Source organism: Notolepis coatsorum (assembly GCF_963971535.1).
Source record: "Notolepis coatsorum genome assembly, chromosome: 18".
Classification (NCBI taxonomy): Eukaryota; Metazoa; Chordata; class Actinopteri; order Aulopiformes; family Paralepididae; genus Notolepis; species Notolepis coatsorum.
This window is the reverse complement of record NC_140182.1, coordinates 83,612,235-83,637,801: the sequence shown is the minus strand read 5'-3', so window position 1 is coordinate 83,637,801 and position 25,567 is coordinate 83,612,235. Positions and strand designations below refer to the sequence as shown.

General features: G+C 42.5%; 1 protein-coding gene across 1 annotated transcript in view; it reads left to right on the top strand.

The window, feature by feature from the left end:
• The window catches only part of tdrd12 (tudor domain containing 12), a gene marked incomplete at both ends in the record, with an annotated part of 274,420 nt that overhangs the window by 70,187 nt on the left and 178,666 nt on the right, over positions 1 to 25,567 (top strand). Inside the window, 2 exons of the mRNA XM_084335256.1 lie at positions 5,795 to 6,002; positions 9,161 to 9,201. Coding sequence (XP_084191382.1) covers positions 5,795 to 6,002; positions 9,161 to 9,201 — 249 coding nt within the window. The remainder of the gene's footprint in view (positions 1 to 5,794; positions 6,003 to 9,160; positions 9,202 to 25,567) is intronic.

The following is a 25,567-nucleotide window of genomic DNA, read 5'->3' as shown; positions in this document are numbered from 1 at the left end:
GATATGATTTTAGAATCGGCCTACCAAATCAGTGCGGCTGGGTGGCGCAGCGGACATTGCGCTCGTCACCAATGCAAGAGACACCAGGTTCGAATCCGGCTGTCGGCGTTGCCTCCGGCTTGGGCCGGCCGTCATACTAACTCAATTGGCAGAGTTAGGGGGTGGAAGTCGATGGGTGGTAATCTGAACGTTGTGGACAGCGACTGCTACAGGTCGGTTGGAGGACGCCTGCACAGCAGAGACAGGAAATGGCGGGAGGAAATGGCGGGGGTAGTGTGAGCCTCCCACACGTTACACCTCGCCAATGAGAGTCCGTGCTGGCAGGTGAAAAGATGTGACAGGCTGCCTCCTCGTGTATCGGAGGGGACACATGATGCAAGGCTTCTATCCTTTCTACAACCAGCCAGTGGGGGGCATATGCGAGCAACGTTCAAGATAGGGGAGGGGAGAATTGGCACAGCGAAATTGGGATGGGAGAAAAAATTGAAAAAGTGAATAAAAAAAAAAGAATCTGCCTACCAATAGGCTACAGTTTAATAACATTTTTATAACTAATGAATAAATTCTTTGTGCCTTTATCTTAACCCATTCCGTGCCAATCAAGATGATAGTTGGGTTAACTTGCCATCGCTTGCGTGCCAATCATGAGTATAGTCAGGTTTTAATCATTATTTCTTTTATTAGTGATATCCATTCATTTTCATCCATCCAACCTGATGTTATCGTTGGGAATGGGTCTGAGCTCGCAAAAGGGCAAATACAGCCGCCTATCGTCTCACGGATGGTATTGCACATCATTGGATTGGATTGGCTGGGGATGTGCATCAGAAAAAAAACTCCGGTCCGGGTTTCCTTTCTCGGGCATGCAGTATCGTGTTACCACATTGACTGGGGAGGCTGAGAGCAGCGTGGATTATGTGTTTTGGACTTTAACGTTGGATCAATGGATGCGATCGATATTTGGAATGGCGATCAGGAATTGGATTCATCTTTTTGCAGAACATCTGATGAGAGGTAAGGACTCTGTTACCAGTCTTGGGTTAATCAGATGTTCCTTTCACCGCCATCGGGAGCGCGTGTGTGCGTGCCGTTGGCGTGGAGCAAGACACGGATACGCGATTTTTCAGCCCGCTTCTCTAGCGTGCGTAAGGACACATATACTATCGATAATCTAGCGTTTATTTGAAAACGTTATTGTTGACTGCAAGCAAGTCATTCATAAGCGACGGGTGTATTAGATCCATAGCCATAATTTAAGATATAGTTTAAGCGTTCGCAAATATCCCTGTCCTCCCATTGATTAAAGCGCTGGCCTACAAGCCCTAATTTGGTCATATCCGGCCGGCTCTGAATGTGTTAAAGGTCCGTGTCTTATAAATGGCGTTTTCCAGTGTTTAGCATTGTTTTATAGCAATGGGTGTTTGTATCAATGGGTCTGTGTCTCTACTTCTCATTTTGACGAATTGCTCTAATTCAGTTGAGACAATATCCTCCCCCAGTGAACTACGCTATTCTGATTTGACTGCTGACGTGAATAAGGCACTGATCTGCATAACTAACGCCCCCTCTATGGTTGTAGCGCAACCATTCGCTCAACAGAGCGACTGGAAATACCACACTTCCTCAAGCGGGTGGGTGCCGACAGAGAGGCAGAGAATGAGGGAGAGAGAGAGGGACAGGAGCTTCTCTCTCTCTGGGAAGCACACGCGTTACACACAACCTCGACCGGCGCACGGGGATGGGCGGCTCTGGGAAGCACACGCATTTACACACAACCTCGACCGGTGCTTGGAAAAGTACTTGAAAGTAGGGCTGGGCGATATGGCCTCTAAATGATATCGTGATATTTTTTGGCCATATCACGATACATGATATATATCGCGATATTTTGACATTTCCTCTAAAGCACTTAAAAATGCTTAATTTAACCCTTTGATGCATACAGTCACGCCAATATGATGATTATAATAAGTCCCTGCAACATATGTTTTCATTATTAAACCATGAAGATGCTTTTAAAAAATAATTTAATGAAAATGCACTAAGAGTGGTCTACTGACACACTAATAAAAAAAATTATTTACATCTAAGACCATTTATATAAAAACTCTTGGGTGCCTTTTTTTTGCACAATACTGTGTTTTCTATCCACTTTAGCCAAACACACATATATGTATATATATATATATATATACACACACACTACTGTGAGCAAATAATAATCACATACAAAGGTATAATGGCTTATAGCAGACTTAATGTTTTTAGAATATTTCAGATAATGAAATTAAATGTTTATATCATCAACTATTCAGTTAGTATTTATACTGTCTGTAACGTTTGGCTACCGGTACTTTAAATCATTGAATGTAGAGAGAGAGCGAGAGAGAGAGAGAGAGAGGGGGCGAGAATGAAAAAGAGAGCCAGCCCCCCCCCCCCCCCCCCTCGGGTTTTGTTCTAGGTTCGCGTTTTGATCGTCTAAGCCAGGGGTTCCCAAACTTTTCAAGCCGGGACCCAGAAAATAAGGCGTCAGAGAGCCGCGGCCCAATGCACATCGTCAGGCTTTTTTTTTTTTTTTTTGCCAGGCGACCGATTTTTTAAGCCAAATATCACTTCAATCCTATTAAGTTAGTTCAAGTTAGTTATTCATTTATATGTGCTATTTATGAGAGGGCTAACTTGTTGCAAAATAATGATAATAATAATAGCCTCATTAAAATACTATTGTTGCTTCGGTTGTTTTCAGCGTTTTATGTGCATAATCTGTTATTTAGTTTGAAATGTTCGTTATTTATTAAGTTAATATAAAACCATATAGTCACATTTTAGAATACAATAGAATATAATTTTAGAATACAACTAGAAACACTGTCCTGGCCTGCTTCTAAGTTCAGTGGCCTGATTTTTTATAATTTTTTTTTAATCATTTCGCGGCCCTCCCGTGGCTGCTCACGGCCCACCTTTGGGTCGCGACCCTGACTTTGGGAACCACTGGTCTAAGCTGCCGTAGGTGATCACGTCGCACTCGAATGTAAACAGGAAGAGATGGAGATGGAGACACACGGAGATGGAAATTGGATGATATACAGAAACGAATAACCAATAAATATGAAGTTATGTTTAAACTTCTGTTGTCAAGCGTTGTCAATATAACCCACCCCCTTTCCTCACGAATGGAACTAGTCTTGTGGAGTCCGCTTTGACCGTTTTCCAGGGTTAGCAGCTATCGCTAGTTAGCTTAGCATAATCCTAATGGATACCTTGGTTAGCAGCTACCGTTAGCTCATTGCTCGTGTCAATTAAATTGCATGTTATTAAAGGTCCGCGCTGGTCTGTCTAATGAAATTACAACCGCAACATTATATCTCACTGTACAGCCCTGACTACACTAACGTTAGCCTATAGCTCCGCCACGCCTGCTGCGTGAATATTAAAGGCAACCAACTTGTGTTCAGCCTTTCGTTCAGCGTTTCTCTGATTGGCCACGTGACCGCGCTATCGCGCGGCAGAGAGTTGCGCCGCCTGCGGCAGCGGCCGTCTTCCGTTGGCCATCGCAATGACTTGTTTTGTTTAACGCTGTTGTATTCGCAAATATGAGAGCCAGCAATACGCAGCTCCAGTTAACCTAATTTATACCGTAATGAATCATTAAAAAAATATACCGTTAACTGGAATATGTTGTTTCTTTACACATATGTTGGATTATGTAATTGGTTTGTCATGACAAAACAATAAAAATCGCTACTTTACATCAGGGTGAACGCTGTTACGCTGCCACCACCCACTTCAATGACAGAGCTCTCATATTTGCGAATGCATAAACTATATCTTAAATTATGGCTAATATATGTGTCTAATATGGCTGTCGCGAAGTCATTGATAAGCGACAGCCATATTAGACACATAGCCATAATTTAAGATATAGTTTATGCATTCGCAAAATATGAGAGCTCTGTCATTGAAAGGGCTTCTACAACGGACGACGGCCGCTGCTGCTGGAGCTGGACCGAGTCAAGCCGGCGGCGGCGCACGGAAGCCGGGGAAAAACCACCGCATCGCCCCGCTGGCGCTTCAGCAGCCTCCACTGATGTACAGTGACGAGTGAATCTGGTAGTTGGTTTATGACGTTAAAAACGCGAAATAACATATAACGTTACAGCGTACAGTTTCTAGTTAATCAGTCAGGCGTCAGCCTCCACTGATGTACAGTGACACGTGACGCGAAATAACATTATATAACGTTACAATGTACAGTTTCTAGTTACAGTAGTGACGCGTGAATCGAGATAGTCCTAACGGTGTTTATTAGTAAGAGTCAGATAGTCCTAACAGTGTTTATTATTAAGAGTCAGATAGTCCTAACAGTGTTTATTATTAAGAGTCCTAACGGTGTTTATTATTAATTAACGTCATAAACGAACTACCAGATTTATTTTGCACCAGGGAACTTGAAGGTTCCTGCCGCGCTCGCGGCAAAAGGGGGCGGGCTAGCGGCGTGGGGCCGTGGCCAATCAGAGAAAAGCTGAACACAAGTTGGTTGCCTTTAATATTCACACGTCCCGGCTACACTCGGGACCAGTACACTAACGTTAGCCTATAGCTCCGCCGTCCCTTTTTTTTTTTTTATTGGTCTTTTTCCCCCTCCATTTTCCTCCGATTTTCTCCCATCCCAATGTTAGTCGTATGCCAATTCCCAGTCCCTTCCTGGTCGCTGCGCTTTACCCCCAACAGTCAGATCATTTTGGGAGAGTGGAGGCTACCACGTGCTTCCTCCGACACACGTCCAGCCAATCACCGCTTCTTTTCACCTGGCAGCGCGGATTCGCATTGAGAGGGCGTAGCGTGTGGGAGGACCACACTATCCCCCTCACGTCCAATCCGCGCTTAGCAGGCGCCCCGACCGAACTGTAGGAGTCGCTGTTTACAACGACCCGGACCCACCCCGCCAGCTTCTCCCACCCTCTGATACAGCCAATTGTATCAGTGCAGACGGCCAGCCAAGCTGGTGACAACCCCGTCCGCCGTCCCTTCTTGAGGAAAGCACTGCGAGTGTCTCTCGGCCACGGGCGGCGCCATATAAACTAATACTCGATGTTCGCGATATAGTACAGTACTACATCTTGGGTAGAACAATCCGCGATACATTGAGTATAATCGATATATCGCCCACCCCTACTTGAAAGTCCTTTCATTTCATTTTGCAATGTCTGGGAACCCTGTGCAAAGCATGACACATTGGACCCGTTGCTCACAGTTTTCATTGCACATAGAAACAGCGGAGGAGTTGTCGCAGAGCTGCCGAAAGCAGGGCTGAATAGATGTCGTTAGCTTCTAAAATGTAAGCGCTGCCCCCGGATTATTATGAAATGACAATTGTGCGTTGATACACCCACTACGCAAATCTCCGGTCACACATCCACTCGACTCATAGAATACGCATCAGGCTATTACTCGCACACTGTGCTCCTAAATAATTTTTCCGGTCCGCATACATCTATTTTTAGGGGCAAATGTGAGTGAAATGGTCGCACTGTTAGAGCCCTGAGGGTTGTCTTATATTCGGGCCAATCCAGTATATTATAATCAGGGTTGTCTTATATTCCTGCCAATACAGTATATTGTGTGTATCTTGATTGTTCTACTAGGATTTATAGGCTCAGAGTATTAGAATACAATTTACCTATCTCAAACCACCCGTTTCTTGATCCTCCAATCACAACTGTTGCTTCCCTCGGACAAACTTTCAGATTCATCCACTCTGGAAATCTTACAGCTGCTCCCTATTTCTTTCCAGATCTGTGTGAATGACGATCTCGTCACCAAGAGGTTTGCATGTTTCTCAAGTGTTCTGACCCGCGCCGGTGAACAGGATGAGGTTGTGGACAAGTGCCCTGCTGTTTTGAGCTGTGACATCTTTGCTGATACCGACGTGTTCTTGGCCACCAGAGGTTGCACTATTCGAACTCTGTCACCTAGAAGGGACCCCCCCAATGGCCCTCTTGGTAAATGGAATACATGCATTCACAGTTCAACATACCGGTAGACACGCAGTGAATCACTCCAATCAGTGGATTACTTTGTATGGTAAAAAAAAAAAAGAGAAACATTTTCATAGTTTTTCAGGTGTTTCGCGCATTGGTCTTTGCTGTATCTTCATCTGGGATGCAGTTTCTGGTGGGGTGTGTTGGGGGGGGGGGGGGGGGGCACGGGTAGTTTGAGTGTACTTGTCTTGGATTGTTTGCTGGGTAGTGGGTACAGTGATTGAGCCACCATTGTGGCACCGTGCCTGTCATTGTGCGTGGTGGTGGGGGTGTCATTTCTGTGGGCTGCTTTGTTGCCTCTAGTCCTGGCCTGGTTCAACTAAGTCGATCAAAAGTCCCATTATCCAGATTCAATTAACCCGATGTTTGAATCCAGGCTTTCCCTGTTCCTCGAACGCTGATTCAGTCTCGTTAATTCTAACCAGACTTGATACTCAGGATAATTGCGCACGGCCGCCTCACCTGAAAAGACAGCAGGTGTCGATCACAGAAATCTTGATTTTCTAACAGCATTGATTGATTGAAAAGTTTATTAACAGATTGCAGAATGGGTACAGTACGGCTCAATAGCCTCGTCGACAAGTTAAATGCATAATCTATAGGCTAATTTTAAGTCCCTCATTACCCCAATCAATCAGATTATATTTCTTTAAATGTGCCTGCTGGCAGTAGGCTTAATGGAATGTATAATCGAATGAGATCTTGCTAGCGAAAATAATTAGTTCAACTCTTTCAGAATAAGTAGATAAAAACAAGCCCAAAAATACAATACGAAAAATATGATACGAAATAATAGATACTAGGGATGCACCGAATGGTTAAAAAGGGCGCTTTCGGCCGAAAGGGTTTTAGCACCGAAAATATATCACCGAATGTCTAACGTGTTGTTGTGATGACGTAATCAAAATGCAACTACAGACATACAGGTAGCATGCGCAACGTGTAACGTGAGCAGCTTGGCAGCGCTTCCTGCATTCTACAGCCTGTGACGACTTGGGACTCACACTGTTTCTATGTAAACTCTGCGAGCAACGCATCCAATAAATGCGTCTTTAACATGCTTTATATCCTCGCCATTACTATATGCCCGTCGCGGTTAAAAACTTTTTTAACTAACGTTAGCGTTGAGCTAGCTAACAGCGCTTACATTCCTTTCACCCGTCTCTCTTAAGCAAGTCATCCCCCACTAAGAGTCACGGGACATGTAGTAAATACAACAGTCCTTCCATGTAGGCTAGAACGCCATGAATTATGACTCAGTAACCACTACAGTAACATCATTAAGTCTGCTATAAGCTATTCTCCCTCTCGTGTGTGTGTCTTTATGCAGATCTTTATGCAGTTTTAAAGCACCTTGGCTTTGTTCTGAATGCACTTTGTTGTAGTTATCCTACAGAGAAAAGAAAATGCACTTGACTTTAATGCACATTTTGTTGTATGCAAAGTGAAAATGTTTAAATTGTACAATCTTTCAGCAGTCAGTCTGGAATTAATGTATGCATTCAAAAGTGCAGAATAAATGTTTTATGGGCCCATAATAGTGATTATTAATATTATTTAAGTAAAGTTTTGCCATAATCATGTCTTTTGCCATAATCGGGTAGCTGAAAAAAAAAACATTATATATACCGTATATTATTAATCATTTTCGGCCTTCGGTTTTCGGCCAACTGTTTCCTATTTTCGGTATCGGTTTCGGCCAAGCATTTCCCATTCGGTGCATCCCTAATAGATACCTATGAGGATATCTGTACTGTATGTGCTTAGGTATCATGTACTATATAAATACATGGTTCCCAAAGTTTTCAAGGCGCGACCCCCGAAATAACATGTCAGGGAGGCTTGCAGTTTCACTATTAATCAGGTTTTAATCTGTTTCGGAAACATCATCCATACATGCATTGAATTGATTAACCTTTGGTTTATACCAGTGACACCAGTCATGTTAATCACCTTCTTGTTCATCAGATAACAGTGCTTGAACAGATAAATGCATTCATCAAAACGTCAAAGGCTTGCAATTGCTCATTCATTTTCTCAAATCACGTCCATGTCATCAAATCCGTCAAACAGTGCATCTCCTCAAACATTTTAATCCCAGTTACAATATCACAATAACGTGTGAGTGACAGTGATACAATTCAACAATCCACATATTCAGATTTGTTCTAATTCATATCCACAATCCATGCATAAAGACGCTTCAATTTATGCTTGAATGAAACACAATCCGGGCGCTCTGTTAAGCAAATGCATCCACAGCGGAGAATATGAAACTAATCGGAGTCAAACGCTCGATAGGTTTCATTCATTAAAAACATCCCCGCGGGATTCACATTTGCAATGCGCCATTATTAAAATAACCACATAGTGTGTATCGTGACTCCGAGCGCCGTATATATGACGTGCATTATTTAAGACAAAGTAAATCCATAGGCTGAATATGATTTATCAGCATTTTAGGTATATTATTTTACATTTCAAAAGCCCCCTCTAGAAAAACAAAGCACAAAAACATAATTCAGAATGGTATAATGAGATCTAGACTGAGGATTATTTCAGGAAGGAAGCTGGCATTTCTTTGTGAGGGTGTGGCCAGTTTATCGAGCTAACTGAACTAAACCCTGCGCTGGACCAGGTTCAAACTTTCTGATCTGTTGCCATAGTGATTTAGACGAACGCACTTCGCGGAATGGAAAGGTCTAGCTTAAGTCAAGTTATCCTGAAAATGATCCGGCTAATTCAGTTAGCCAGGTACGAGGAACAGGGCCCTGGTAGCCTTGCCATTGCGGGGGGGGGGTTCTATGTTTTTACTTGCAGTTTCTGCAGGGGGGGGGGGGGGGTGGGTGGCGTGTCGTGTGGTCCTGTGGCCGTGCCAGTGAACTGTATGCTAATTTTATGCTATTTGCTGTGGGGCAATTTGGTCTGCGGTCCATGTTTGAAAGGTGCTATATAGATAGTCATAATTATTTATTATTGTTATATTGTTAAAAATGTCTAAGTCTCGACGACATTTAAAATGAGGGTGACTTCAATAATTTTTTTCGAGAATAAATAATGGTTTGGATTGAATTGAATAGCTGTCACAGAAGCCTATTGAAACTTTTTTTATTCCCCAGAGAGTGAGCGAGGAAGCCGAGATTGTGATGAAGTTACGGAGGTGAGTGTTATTACCCATGTTCGCTTTGACCCAAATTTGATCCACAAAAGCAAGTTAAATCATCACAACATAAAGTATCTAATGAAAGTGAGGGGTTGTCTGAGAAATGTTCTGTAATATGTCGGAATGAAATTGGATGGATTTATTACAATTTTCTTTTCTTGTTCTGTCAATTACAACAAATGACGAAGGAAACCGAAAGGTTATCCTATAACCTAGTTATATGAATACTGGCTGAGCGTCTCGCTCTTTACCATTATGAGAACTCTTATCTCCTAGCACTTAATGTGCTCACGAAACAAACAAATGCATGTGACCAGGCCACGCCCCTGCGTCCCACTATATGACGCCGGACATGGTCACACTCCACCTTCCTCAGAAAGATTTCCATACACGGAAAAACCATCCAAGGGACCTCAGGGCGCTAAGAGCGAGACGCTCAGCCAGTATTCATATAGCTAGCTTATAGGATAACCTTTCGTTATATTATCATACTGGCAATCGCGTCTCGCTTTTCGCCATTATGATATATGGGGCAGAGCAGACGCGTGGCCCGACAAGTGTACCCCCTGAGCGCCCGTAAGCCCCAGCCAGGGAGGAGGGGAGTCCCGTCCACCCGCCCGTTCTAATGAAGGGGGGAGGCAGTCAACTCCACCAAAGTGCGAAAAAAGGGAACCAGATGCCCCCCCCGAAAACGCACAGCACAGGCGGGACCACGTGTGACACAGCACCCCGTGGCACACACCCACACACCCCTGCTAGCCCACCAAATGGTGGGACGCAGGAGAGGTCCCAGACCTCAACCACCTGGGAGACAGAACCCCCAATCATGTCCACGAGGTAAAACTTAACGAAGGGACCCGGGGAGGACCATGAAGCCGCAGCACAGATGTCCTCCACCGAGGGGGGGGGGGGGGGGGGGGGACCTGTCCAGCCAACGTGTAGCAAAGGGCAATGCCCTCGCACAACCAATGTGACAGGTGCTGCTTGGACAGCGCCTTACCCGCGCGAGGGCCACCGTAACAACAAACGGTTGAACGGAAGCCCTGAGATCCCGAGTCCGACGTAAACCCCCAGTGCACGGACAGGACACGACAGGTGAAGGCCCGCCTCCAACTCACTAGCACCAGGCCCTCCCCAGAGGACGAGCCCCCCAGTACTGACATGGGAACCTTCAGCCGCTTCCACATGTCTCTCACCGGGTCCATTTCCATACTGGAAAAAAAACACCTATGTATCCTCCTCATGAAGAGGAGGCCAAGAGGGACCACAGCAGCAGGCGCATCACGGACAGCGCCGTAACCGTCCTAGGACGGAACGTCCCGAGCGCGCCGAGAACCACCCACTCGCCGCCGCTCTGAGAGGGATGCCCATATAGACCTTGAGCTTAGAATAAGTACACTACCCGTTGACTGGGAAGAGGAGCACTCCACTTCCAGTCTACAGCAAAACCCAGGTGAGGAATTCCACCACCTGCCTGGTATGAGACCTGGCGACCTTCCCTGACCGGCCGAGGACCAGAACGTCGTCCAGGGTAGAATAAAATTCGTAACCCCCGACGACGCAGATGCCCCAGCGCGGTCTCCACGCACTTGGTGAAGATGCGGGGAGCCAGAGAGTAGCCGAACGGCAGCCTCTGGTACCCGTACGCTAAGCCCTGCAAAGGAAGCGTAGGTATGCCCTAGGATGGAAGATCGGGATGCGAATATGCATCCTACAGGTCTATGGAGGTGAACCAATCCCCCACCTGACAGCATCTAACAGGTGGGAGACGGTCAACATTCTGAACCTTCCATGGGACAGGTCCAGTATGGGTCTGACCCCCCCCGGATTTCTCGGGCACCACAGAATACCGGTAGGAAACGCCGCTCACCGCGTCCTCTCATGGGACCACGACGACGGCCTGCTTCGCCAACAGATTGGATCTCGTCGGCCAGAGCTGTCACTGCTGCGGACCCTGACAAAAAAGGGTCTGTACCAAACCCAAAAACGGAGGGTGGGGTTGTGCAAACTGCAACACAAGCCCCCGCCTCAACGTTCTCCCCATCCACCTCGACATATGGCACTGCTGTAGCCATACGTGATGATAATCCCAAAGCGCACCCGCCGCCAACAGGCGCTGGTCCGCCAGGAACTGTAGATGGGAGGCCCGGCCCCACCCGCTGTGCGTTGCCAACCCTGGACTCGCCAACCGCGCGAGCAGGGATATCGCACCCTGACACTACCAACGAGGCAATCGCACCCAAGGGGGGACCCCGACAGAAAGGGCCGGTCTGATACGGGGAGAGCGGCCATCACACTTGGTGACATAAGCTCCCCCACTGAACATCTTCCCGGCATGGACTGCTGAGTAGCCTGAATAGCCTGCTCTGCAGCTGGACATGCAAGGCCTGTGGTCCCCACACTGCCCGATAGGGTGGGTTCCTACACACCGTAGCCCTGCAGTGATATTACTACCACCCAAACCACGCGTGCCTGACTGACCACCGCCGGTCTTCCGGTCGGGGCAGGCACTAACGTGATACCTGGCCTGGCGAGGGCGGGGCTGGGGGAACTCACGTTGCGACCTCCTGGGCCTCGAGTTCCCCCGCTGACAACCTTTTCCGTCGACAGACAAAACACCAGGCTCACCAAACACAGACGCAGAACATGTGGCGTGGGAGCCGCTTGACAGCACAGCATTCTCACAGGCAGGCCTAGCTAGCAACTGGGTGTCAGCCCCTGTCCCCATGAGAAGCGAAACGTGGGGCCGCTTGCACTTCACTGAAGGCACACGGCCCATAGCCAAAGGGAACATAACAGAGCCCTTATCCCGCTGGTGTTGAGGGGGGGAGTGACCGGAGAGCGTGCTAGACACAGCTAGACGGCGACGGTTTTTTAGGGCATGCTCATCTAATGTAGCCGATCCCTCGGCCGCCAAGGCTGTCGGCCTTGTGATCACCTGTTGTCTTTGTGCCCATGGTACCTCAGGCGGGGAAAACATGGCCGCTGGTCGGGGGCCTCGCCGCGCCCTCACCTCTGGTTAGGCGGTGTGGGGCCTAGGTCAAATACCGCCCGCGCTCCTGCGGAAAGACCAAACAGTCCCTCTGCGGAGAGGGGAGCCCTGAGGAGGGGAAGCCTTCTCTCCTCAAGGGGAGACTGCTCCAACCAAAGATGTCTGTGAACAAACGTTGACAGCATCCTAGCCCTCCCTGCGGTTATAGCTAGCGGCTAGGTCAAAAGCTGAATAACCTCAAAACCTTGCGCAATGTTTTGACATCGGCTGGCCCTAAGGCCCCACCACCAGTGGCGTCGCGTGGGTAAAATAACAGGGGAAGCCAAAAAAAAATTATTAAAAAAAAAATTATTAAATATTTTTATTATTATTTTATTTATTTTTTTAAGTCAAGCAGTCACCATGTACACTACAGTATGGCTCGGCGGCCAGTCAAACTTTCTTTTTATTTATTTAACAGATTGCAGAATGGGTACAATACAGTACGGCTCAATACACACAATTGTATAAGGGGATGCAGACCAGAGAAAGACGTTTGTCTTGTTTACATCAGGGTCATTAATACTGCTGGAGCATTGGTTCATTTTTGGTCAGATTTTTCCTTGCACGATTTTGCGCGCCGCGTGGGAGCAAATTCTAGACACATATTCGGTTGCAAAAAGGTGTCCCACGGTCTCCTCTATGGCCGTGAATATTTTCACGCGGATCGGAATCACGGCGCGCCCGTGGGACACTTTTCCGTTTCGGCGAGTTTATTCCACGCTTTGTTTTCCTTTTCTAAGCATTTTCGGGGCTACATGTGAATAAGTAAAAGTTGCGGGACGCCCAGATGTTTCCACGATAGAAAGCTCGCGTGGATCCCATAATAGGCTCACTTAATACAGCGTTTTTAAAATCACGCAACATTTTCAGGGTCGCGAGCCGACCTTTTCCCCTCGTTTTCGATGATGGAAGTGATTTAGGAAAAGCTTCGGCACGCCGAGAGGTCCCCGTGGATTTAATCTCGCGAGGATCGGGGCAATATTCGGCCCGTGGGAACAGTTACGGGTTAATACAATGTTCAGAGTGCAGAGGGGAAAATATGCTGAGTGTTTTCCTCACAGCCCCGTTTTAAACTTTTAGGGTGTGGCAGTCAGCTCGAATCTGATTGGCTAGGATCGGATTTGGACTCTATAATGCTGGAAGCCTGGAGAAAGAGACCTACCCCCTGCCTCTCTCCTATACTAGCATCAGTGAGCACAGTGAGTCTGACAGTGTGTTAGAGGGAGTGAGAAGGAGAAGAGGGAGACATTAAAAAAAAAAAAAAAAATATATATATAACGGATGAAAAAGAATGTAAACTATATTAAAAAAAAATTATATATATATTTTTGATATTAATTCATATTTTAATATTAGGGAGGCATGGCTTCCGTTGGCTTCCATAAGGATTCGCCACTGCCCACCACCCGACACAATTTTTGAGAGAAAAAACAGCAAATTGAACAATGTTGCCAGTCGCTGCTAATTCTATACCGCAGCGGTATAGGCTTACCAGCCACCTGCCGACTCGCCTCATGGCGTCGGCCGGGCAGGACACCGTTCCACCATGTCAGAGGCAAAGGACTGATGCCACCTGCTTCACTAAGCACGGAACACCAGTGGTGGCCGCAGACCAAAGTCTACTACTAGTGAAGCACTGCCTCACTAGTAGGCATGCAGCAACCTCCACTGTGGTGTGCACCAGGGCTCCAGACTAACTTTTTTCACCACCGTCCCAGAACCGTCCCGAAATACAATTTTAACCGTCCCAAAGTGAATGTAACCGTCCCAAAAATACCAGTGCATACATTTTTTTTTAAATTAAATTATATAAATTATACCTTTTTTTTTATACAGCTACTGTTTTATATATACTGTTTTTTAGTAATAACTAGAAAGTAATGGTATTTATTCAACAACAGGTGATTGATTATGATACTAATACAAATCTATACACTGAGTATGGGGCTGCAGCACTGCAGATATACCCTACTCCAACGATCCACACGGACATTACACGGTGTTGCACTCGTTACCAAGTGGCTCTGCAGATATACCCCAGATAGCAAAAAATGAGTGAATCAACGTTGAAATAGGGTTCAGCAGAAATATTGAATCTATGTTGAAGCCTGACATCTAAATTATATAGATCGTTGTCTATGACTTACACGTTGAATCAACGTTAGGTGTCAACCATAGCTGATACTATATCAATGTTGATTCAACCATCATCTAAATGGTAATCTACATGCACATTTTAGTTGATTTTATATTGAATCAATGTTAGACATCAATGTTTATTCAACCATAATCTAAATGGTAATCTACATGCACATTTTAGTTGATTTTATATTGAATCAATGTTAGACATCAATGTTTATTCAACCATAATCTAAATGGTACTCTACTTGTACATTTGTAACTTGTACATCTACTTGTAACTTGTAAAGTTAAGGAATCAATACTGATTAATGTACATTTTACATTAAAATATTGCTGCTGATATGTATACATCATAACATTACATGTTTTTTTCCTGCTGTTAAACACACTATTGTTAAATAAATAATAATTCTTATATGACCATATTTCCAAAAATGTGTGAACAAAAATGACTACATAGCTGATACTATATCAATGTTGATTCAACCATCATCTAAATGGTAATCTACATGCACATTTTAGTTGATTTTATATTGAATCAATGTTAGACATCAATGTTTATTCAACCATAATCTAAATGGTAATCTACATGCACATTTTAGTTGATTTTATATTGAATCAATGTTAGACATCAATGTTTATTCAACCATAATCTAAATGGTACTCTACTTGTACATTTGTAACTTGTACATCTACTTGTAACTTGTAAAGTTAAGGAATCAATACTGATTAATGTACATTTTACATTAAAATATTGCTGCTGATATGTATACATCATAACATTACATGTTTTTTTCCTGCTGTTAAACACACTATTGTTAAATAAATAATAATAAAATTCTTATATGACCATATTTCCAAAAATGTGTGAACAAAAATGACAACATGGCTTTAATATGAAAATTTATTTTTTTCTAGGGTATCAGAACTTCCAGTGACTAAAACTTTTTACAAAAAACAAATAACAGACCTTATAACAGGCTTTCATTAACAATATAGCCACTGCCAGAATAGTGACACACATATTGTGTGTGGTGAGCACACGCATTCATGCACAACGAAGACAAGATTGCAATCATTTTAACTATAAATTTATGAGCTCAAAGTATGAGCTCACTACTGACTGAAATGTCCAACAAAAAGCATCAATTGTCAAATAATATTGATCACATTAACTAGACTAGATGTTTGAGGAAATTAGAAAGGGAACAACAACTTAACCCTTGTGTCTGATCAGATTCGTATTTGTTTGATAACTTTGCAGTGATGAGCCAACATAATATGTGGCATAATCTTTTAATTATCTTGTATTTATTTTTTTACTCTTCATAAATTGTTTATTCCACTTCAGCCCGATCATAACCACCACATATTCTTTTTTTTGTCATATTTAACAACTCTTTTCAGAAAAGTGGGAGTATTTCATTACAAAAATAATATAAAAAATTGTTATGATCAGGGCTGAAGTTGAATAAAATATTTATGGAAAAGAAAGTGGGAAATTATTTCAACATAATCTTTTTATGGAGTTTTTCAATTTAGTCCCCTAATAAGAGTATAATTTAGTTTTCAGACACAAGGGTTAAATAACAATGGCATAGGATTTGAATTTAAACACAGTGGAGCTTAGATGATCTACAGTTGTCCACGACTTATCCTCCAAGGCATCTGCTATATAATAATCTTCAGATTTACTTAAGTGTTATTAGTAGGTTACAGCAGTAAGCATTAGTTTGCTCAGTCAATTATGGCCAATTCGTTTTATATTGTTTAATACAGTTAAATAAATAGATAAATGAAAAGCAATTTTTTTTTATTCCCCCCCCCCCCCCCCCCCCCCCCCCCCACTGTACCGAAAATAATACCGAACCGTGTCTTCAAAACCGAGGTACGTACCGAACCGTGGATTTTGTGTACCGTTACACCCCTAATGTTTCTATAACTCTCTCCCATATAACTCTCTCCCATACCCTTAACACCAACCGCTGAAGTGCCCTTGAGCAAGGCACTAAACCCCCAACTGCTCCAGTGGAGTTGCTCAGTGGCCAACTGTCAGACTGTGGTTGTACTGGGGCCTAACAAAATTAATAGTTGGTTTCAGGTTGGTTGTCAGTTTGGCCATGGGTAGGTAGGGAATTTATTTTATTTAATTTCTTTATTTTATTCTTTCCCACGGCGACTATGGATAGGGAATTTCTTTATTTAATTAAAATGTTCACAACAACATGGATGCATGTACTCTGCCAGCATGTTTAATATCCATAATACTAAATGTTTGACTAAGATTTCTATGAAACTTTATTAAAAAAAAAGAAAAAAGAAAAAAAAAATCTAAAAACTCATAAAATATATTGGGTCGCACCTAAATCGGCAGGGTCGGTCGGCAACCTGAAACCAACTATTAATTTTGTTAGGCCTGGGCAGCTCCCAGGTGTGAATGGAACTCTGTGAATGTGAAGCAGGGCGTAGCTGAAAAAGAGCATCTGTGCTCAGCGAACCTACCCTGGGTAAATAAAGGTTAAAATTAAAAATTAAAAAAATAAACACTGCAAGAACAGGCTGAAGCAGCATGTCATTCAAGTAGATGCCGTCCATGGAAGAACAGTGTCCAGGGTAATTCCTTGTAAACCCCTCACTTCACACGAGTGCGATTTTTTTTAATCACTCAATTACTCACTCTGTAGGTCTACAGTAACAAGCTACAGTCAGCATCCAGTTAGACTGGACAGGAAAGAGAATTAAGCAATCGCCTAGCCTGACACCATCTAGGCAATACAATGTGTATCCATGCACCTCTAAAGCTCAATTACGTTGTCCATTTCTTATAGGTTGCACTTTCATCACTTTATTCCAACATAACACTTTTTTTTAAAGTTTTTGCAACAGCATAATTATATTCTGAATCACCAGCATCACCAGCATCACCACCTCACTACCTAAACTTAACCTATGAAGTAGTTTGCAGGGGAGGAAGCTCACCAAACATGCAGGCTTGTAGTGTGGTGTGCTTGAATGGCTTCTTGCTTTCTGAACAACGCTTGTCTTTCTTTCCAGCCCAGTTGAACCCACTGGCCAGGGCGTTGGTCATAGCAGTTTTCAACATCAGTCTGATCAGGTTCTCTGAATTGGTGCCTCCTACCAAAGCCAGGCGAGAAATCTAAATCAGAGAGAAGAAAATGAAGGCCCTGCGTTAGAAACAGCATAACGTTTATTTGATATTGATGCTTTGATTGTCACCAACGGCACACGTTGTGGAGTAACGTTACACACATATATTGTGATTGAAGTGAAACCATGGTTGGATCACAGCAGGATTGATACCATACAGGCCTTACCTTCACTAGGATGTACCCCAAAAAGAATATTCTAATTATCTGATTGCGAGTCCCAGTATTGGTGTCGATCGTGTCGCCAACATAATCCGCCACACATCATGTACCTGGAGCATTTCACGCTTCTCAATCCGACCGTTATAACCCCCCCCCCCAACCAATAGAAATCCGACCGGAGACTTTTGATGGATGCACAGGCCAAGATATGTTTGAGATGTGAGAGTAAAGAATCCATAATCCTCGTCGCCAATATTGTGTATAATAAGTAACACAACGGTAGACGTTCAAACACTTGCGCCAACTGCCGGCAACAACTCTTGGCAGCATGACGCAGAACCCACCGTGTCAGTTTTTATTTTTTTAAATTTGAATTTCTCTGTTCATGTTTAAATCTGGTGTTTTTATGTAAATTAGAAATACAATTCGATATTCAAATATAATGTGACTGCCCTACTAATACTTGGACTATACTAAGACTTGAGTGCTGCCTTTTCGATAATTTTCATGTCCTGTATGGTTTTAGGCTGAGCAGCCAGCTGAGAACTCTTGAGAAGTGCACTTACCCTTCTGTTTGTTTGATGGAAGTAGATCTAGAAGTAATTTGTCACACAAATAAAACATGCAATCTTCATGACACACACTTGTCTGACAAGTCAATGGAAACATATATTACAAGTTCTTATATCGCTCTCATTGAGTAAGATGTACAGTAATTGTTCACAAATAATCAGTTGCATCATCTTTGCTGTTTTTTCAGAAGAGGCTGGGGAATGACAAGAAGCCCAATATAGGAGGCAAGTCAAAGGCCAAGGGTACAAAAACGTATCCAGGAAACAAATCGGAGAAAGACAGAGCTACTGCTGCTGCTCACAATAAGAGGTGTGTTTATAGCTCTTCATGCAAATGGATGCAGTTAAGTACTTGGGGTGCAAATAATTATATGAATGTGGGAAATATTTTGTAAATGTGGATAACATGATTCTGGAAATGACACCTGATTGATCTGCTGAATTGAAAACATAGTATATGTTTGTTCATTAAATTAGTCAGTATTTCAGCTGTATCAACTAAATAGGCTTGTGTTGATATTTTAAACATACTGACAAGCTAACAGAAGTACAACATTAGTAAGAGGCTGACGAATCTAAAGTACAGTGTTTCTGCTGGGCATCATCAGTATAGTTTAAGAGCGCACCTGATCAGCTTTTCTCGAATGCTCCTTCTGTATGTTTAGGTGTTAAGGTAACTTTGCTGTATAGCTGGCTAATGCTCATAAATCCTTTTAACAACGTAATGTGCTTTATATTACACCTCTTACAGGGTCCAGCCTGAAGAAGACACAGACTCCTCCATTGTGGCAGAACTATGCAAAAACCTGAATTTATTCAGGTAAAAACTCATCTTAATGTGGTTGTACTTGAGTTATGCACCTCATTCTATTGAAGTACCCAACAGCACATTTACTTTCTTTCAACAGATTCCTAAGGTTTTTGAATCCTGCATCAAGTGCTCAGAACATGATGCCCTATGTAAGTTTTATTTTAGATTTTTTTTGTACTTTCAACTTATTTCTACATGGATTGAGGGTACATGGTCATTCCAAAGAATACAATGTCTTGCACGTGTCCCCTCTAAAGATTTGTCTGTTCTTTAGCTGCGACCAACAACAGCTCTGTCCATCGTTTCGTTGTTTGGTCCACAAAAATGTCCCCACCCTCTAGCAGCAACAGGTTTTTCTCTAAGAGGCTGAAATTGGGCAAGGAGGTCACGTGTGTGTAACTATTATACTAGAGCCAGAACCCAAGCACAGACGAGATGAGGAATTAGAAAAAACCCAAGCGGGTATATTTATTCTACAGAGGTCAATGGACCAGGTGAACAATCGGAATAGGGGAAAACAAAAAGCAACGCAGAGTCAAAAACAAAACAAAGTATCAAAGTAAACCGCAGGAACAAAGTCCAATTGGCTGGGAACGGAAAATAAACGAAACTCTCTGGTCAAAACAAAGAGTAAATCCAGGAATAACAAAGTAGCTGGCAGGAGAATCACCAGGCGGGGTAGTCAGGCGGAGACTGTGATATGTTGTGGAATATTTAAAATGAGCCATGACGGTAAGCTGTAGGAATTTCAGATAGTCAGTTTGTATAAAAATATAGAACATAGTTTATTTCTACGGCCATAGCCATAGAAGAAGTGATCAGTTTATCATCAGAGACAACTAGGGCTGAGCCTGAACGTTCGGATCTTAGTATTTTAATTTTTTTAGATATATATTTTTTGTGTCTATTCATTGTTTAAACCAATGGGGGTTTTCTTCACAGTTGCAGATAAAGATTAGGCTACACTAATATTATACTATTATAGTATATGACTCGTCATAAAAATGTAAATAAAACATTTATCATAAATGATGTACCGGTAGCCTATCTGCATCCGCTCGGCGCTCCATCAAGACGTTACCATCACTTTCGTACCAACCGTGCCCTTATTGGATTATTTATGTTGACTAAATTGAGTTAAATTCATTTCAAAAATACTAATTTAGCCTCCCACACGTTACTCCTCGCCACAGAGTTCGAGCTGCTGCAGTGAAAAGATGCGACAGGCTGCCTCCTCGTGTACCGGAGGGGACACGTGATACAAGGCTTCTATCCTCACTACAGCCGACCAGTGGGAGGCATAGTCTAGCAACGTTCAAGACAGGGGAGGGAAGAATTGGAAATACGAAATTGGGATGGGAGAAAAATAGAAAATGGAGGGAAAAAGTGGATAAAAAATAAACGAAGGTTCGAAAGTCCGTTCTAAAAACCCTGACGAAGTTCGAAGCCCAAAAACAGTCTTTGGGGACAGCTCTAGAGACGACATGTTGTACACACAAAGCTTCTGACCATAAAGTGACGAAGAGCTTTTGGTCGGACACACATTAAATACATAATTGAAATGACGTGGGCGGCTGGGTGGCGCAGCGGACATTGCGCTCGTCACCAACGCAAGAGTAACCGGGTTCGACTCTGGCTGTCGGCGTTGCCTCCGGCTTGGGCCGGCCGTCATACTAACTCAATTGGCAGAATCAGCGGGTGGAAGTTGATGGGTGGTAATCTGGACGTTGTGGACAGCGACGCCTACAGGTCGGTTGGGGGACCCCTGCACACGTTACACCTCGCCAATGAGAGTCCGCGCTGGCAGGTGAAAAGATGTGACAGGCTGCCTCCACATGTATCGGAGGGGACATGTGATGCAAGGCTTCTATCCTCCCTACAACCGGCCAGTGGGGGGCATATGCGAGCAACGTTCAAGACGGGGGAGGGGAGAATTGGCACAGCGAAATTGGGATAGGAGAAAAAATAGAAAGAGAAGAAAAAGTGGATAAAATTTTTTTATTGAAATGACGTACATTAGACACCAGATATGATAGAAAGGTAAACAAGAATTATGCCCCAGTTAGGGAATCATAACAAAAGAATGGTCTAGGCTTATGTTAGTCTTTCACACTAGAACAAGAGTAAAGGCCATGGTCATATCTCCTCAACCTTGGTCGTTGTTAAAGGTCCCATGTTTTGCTATTCTTTTCACTATTTGGGCACTGACAAAGTTGAACAAAGTGCTGTACAAGTCCCACAACATAAAATATATAATAATTTATAATAAAAATAATATTTCTTTTTAATCTCGAAGCTTCGAATTAAAATTGAATCTCTGCCCCGTAGCTTCGAATTTCAAAAAAAAAATCGAAGGTCAGCCCTAATTTCCACTCGGTCCACAGTTATGCAGATGAGAATTCTTGGACGTCACAGGTACGCAAAATTCAGAATGGCTTAGTTCAGTGGGGGAGGATCTTGTGACATATGAAATGGACTGATAAGCCAAAATGAGAATTAGAGACACAGACCCCATTGATACAACCCAGGCATTAAAGCGTTCCGTCTTGAGACTGATATCCGTCAATTTGATTCGGAGTTCAGTCATTTGATTCGGAGTCGTGACGGATTTTAACCTGGTATAATATATTTGTAGATGCATACAGATTGAAACTAAATTGAGCCAATCAGAGGCGTCAAATATCATGAAAAAGGGAATTTTTTTCCTGCCGCGCCAAGCATAGTCATTGGCGAGCAATCGGCAGGACGCAGCGACTTGAGAGACCGGATTGCGCTAATAGTTCGTTGTCGGAAATGTATAATAATCGCAAGATACATTCAGACAGTGTTGGATGAGATCTAACTAAATGGATTTATGGACACATTTATGCCCGGACCACAAAGCTTATTGAAGGGTTAGCGGCGGCGCGATGGCTCTACCGGTGAGTCTCAGCCTGTTGTTATGATATGAAAATGTAATTGTAGTGCTGTCAGACCCTGATACGGGTTGTCTTTTCCTTTTAGCTAACGCTATTAAATAAAGATATACAGTGGAGGTTAAAATAAGAATGACTTTGCCTGAAAAAAAAGTAGTCAGGAGTTGTTTTGACGGAGATGACGCATCCCCGCGGGAATAGACTTTACCATAAATCATAGGCTGATATACGCTACATTCTCTTTAAACATATAAATGTTACAGGACAAAAGTAATAGATTTAATCACTTTTATTCTTTTAAACTTGGTCTGACCGACCTTCAGCATACATAGACCTTGAACAGGCAGTAGATCCAGTAGTAGAAACGCATGTCAGAAAACACGAGTGCTTGATTGATTGATTGAACATTTTATTAACAGATTACAGAATGGGTACAATACAGTACAGCTCAATACACACAATTGTTAAGGGGATGCAGACCAGAGAGACTTTCGTCTTGTTTACATCAGGGTCCCCCATTTCTCCCCCATGCTCCTATTGTCCTAAATGTTACAGGACAGTTTTAAAATGCTATTGTTTTACTGTATTTGCCCTATATACAATACATAATTTCAACTATACACAATACATAATTTCAACTATACACAATACATAATTTGAACTATAGATGATACATAATTTGAACTATACAATAATACTGAATTTGAACTATACATCATTTCAACTACCGTAATTCCTCTAATAGTAACCGGGTCTCAAATACAAGCCGGGTCTCTATTAATGGCCGGGTGCGCTCTTGAGCTAAGCAATTATAAGCCGGCCTCCTAATACAAGCTGGGTTACTAATATACTGAGCTGCATACTGAGCTAGTTACTTGATTTCACTTTGAAAACGTTGAAATGACCAGTGACCACCTGTAATTGCACCGTTTACTATTTCATACAGTACTTGGTTTCAATAAATGAACCCAGTACATTTTACTGGGTTCAAACTGACACAAAATGTTGATTTATTCATTATGATCCGTTTGAAAATTTGAAATATAGGCCTCCCTCTTATACAGGCCTCCTCCTAATACAAGCCTGGTACCCGCTACAGTTGAAACAAATACAAGCCGGGGTTACTATTAGAGGAATTACGGTATACATAATTTCAACTATACATAATTTCAACTATATACAATACTGAATTTGCACTATACTGAAAACGCATGTCAGAAAACACATATCCTGCATTATGCCTCCTCCACTCTGGAGTCAGAGCCACTACACCTGCTACAGCCTCAAAATCCTCCACTCCTGGAGTCGGAGTCAGAGCCACTACACCTGCTACAGCCTCAAAATCCTTATTCTCCACTCCTGGAGTCAGAGCCACTACACCTGCTACATTTGAACTATACACAATACATACTTTGCATTCAACACCTTAGCCAAGTCCTTGCCAAATGCAGTGAAATCTGAGGAGCTTGGTCAACTGAATGAAGAGGTGCGAACTTACCAGATTTAGGAGCACAGGCCAAACACTTTGAGGAGAATACTGAACGAATCGATGTTGACTGGTGGAGTAAGATCTTGGCCATGAAGACGCCAGAAGGAGGGATGATATTCCCCATTTTAGCGAAGTTGGTAAAGGCCCTTCTGTCATTGTTCACTGGCCCTCTTGTCGAAGGATCATTTAACATCATGGATGACATCATTGAAAAAGACAGGGCCAGGCTGAACATTGAGACATAATTATGAAGGCTTAGCCATTATCAAGTCCCACATGAAGGCAACAGAGAAAAACGCCTCCAAAATGGAAATCAGCCCTGCACTGAGGAGCATGTGCCAGTCTTCTTATGAGAGATACCAAAGTCATCTGAAGAAGGGAATCGACTTTACCATAAATCATAGGCTGATATATGCTACATTCTCTTTAAACATATAAAATGTTACAGGACAGTTTTAAAATGCTATCGTTTTACTGTATTTTCCCAATACTGAATTTGAACTATACACAATACTGAATTTGAGCTATAGACTATACATAATTTGAACTATACACTATACTGAAAAGTATGTAGATTTGTTTATTTGTATGACAAAGTCAGTCAACCCTTGCAATCATTTAACACTTTGAGTGCCAGCCACGAGAAACTCGTTATTTCATGCCATGCGTTGAGTGCCAACCGACGAGAAATCTCGTTTTTAATCGTTATTATTATTATTTTTATCGATTTCCATTCATTTTTCATCAATCTAGCCTCAAGTTACCACTGGGACTCTGTCTGAGTTTGAAAAGGGAAAATACCGCCCCCTATCATCTGCCGGATGGTAATGCACCCTTTGGATTGGTGTTTTGTGTATTCGATTAAGTCTTGCAGAATATATATATATATTTTTTTTGGAAGTTTAAAAAAAACTAGCGTTTTTCAAAATGGTATAAAACGGAAATGAACCGATTTAAAAAAAAAAAAATCCGTTTTGACAATGTTGACTGCAAATAATAATAATTATATAATTAACAATAATTATATATTAAAATAATATATATATATATATATATCTAATAAAAGATATAGTTTATGCGTTCGCAAATGTGATCGCCCTCCCATTGACTACAGCGCTGGCACTCAAGCGCTATTTTTGGCTCCCCCTGCTGGCACGGAAAGTGTTAATGAATTGAAAACAGCATTGATATTACGTAAAAGCAAACTGGCAATAGAAAAGATGTTCAAAATGATCTAGTTCCCTTAAAACGCTAACGCTATTAAATAAATATATATAGTGGAGGTTAACACTTTGGGTGCCGGCCAGAAATCCGGAAAATGACTGTGGGTTGCCAGGATTCCTGGGCGATTCTAGCATATCTCATGATCTTAGCGGAGCTATTTCTATATTTTATATTATAACTATGGGGAAATGGTTTGGCTCATTTGAAGACGACAAGTTGATGTACACAATGAAAAAAACCGTTTGTTTCTGCATGTCTTCGTTCGTTCACAATTACAAGTTAAAAAACGTCAACAAAGGATACAAATACAGGTAAATTCTTTAGAACAGGAGTTACAGGCACTTTTATGAACGGTGTGCCGGCGGGGTGATAATAGGTACTGAACGTGTTATAAAGCAATTTAGACTGGGATGGATGGATGGATGGTTTGATTGATTGATTGTTTGACAGATTGTTTTATTGGTTTGATTGATAGAATGTTTTATTGTTTTGTTGATTGTTTGATTCATAGATTGATTTGTTTGATTGATTGATTGTTTTGTTGGTCGTTTGATTGATAGAATGTTTGATTGTTTTGTTGGTCGTTTGATTCATAGATTGATTTGTTTGATTGATTGATTGTTTTGTTGGTCGTTTGATTGATAGAATGTTTGATTGTTTTATTGATTGTTTGATTCATAGATTGTTTGATTGATTGATTGATTGGTTTGATTGATTGATTGTTTTGTTGGTCGTTTGATTGATCGAATGTTTGATTGTTTTGTTGGTCGTTTGATTCATAGATTGATTTGTTTGATTGATTGATTGTTTTGTTGGTCGTTTGATTGATAGAATGTTTGATTGTTTT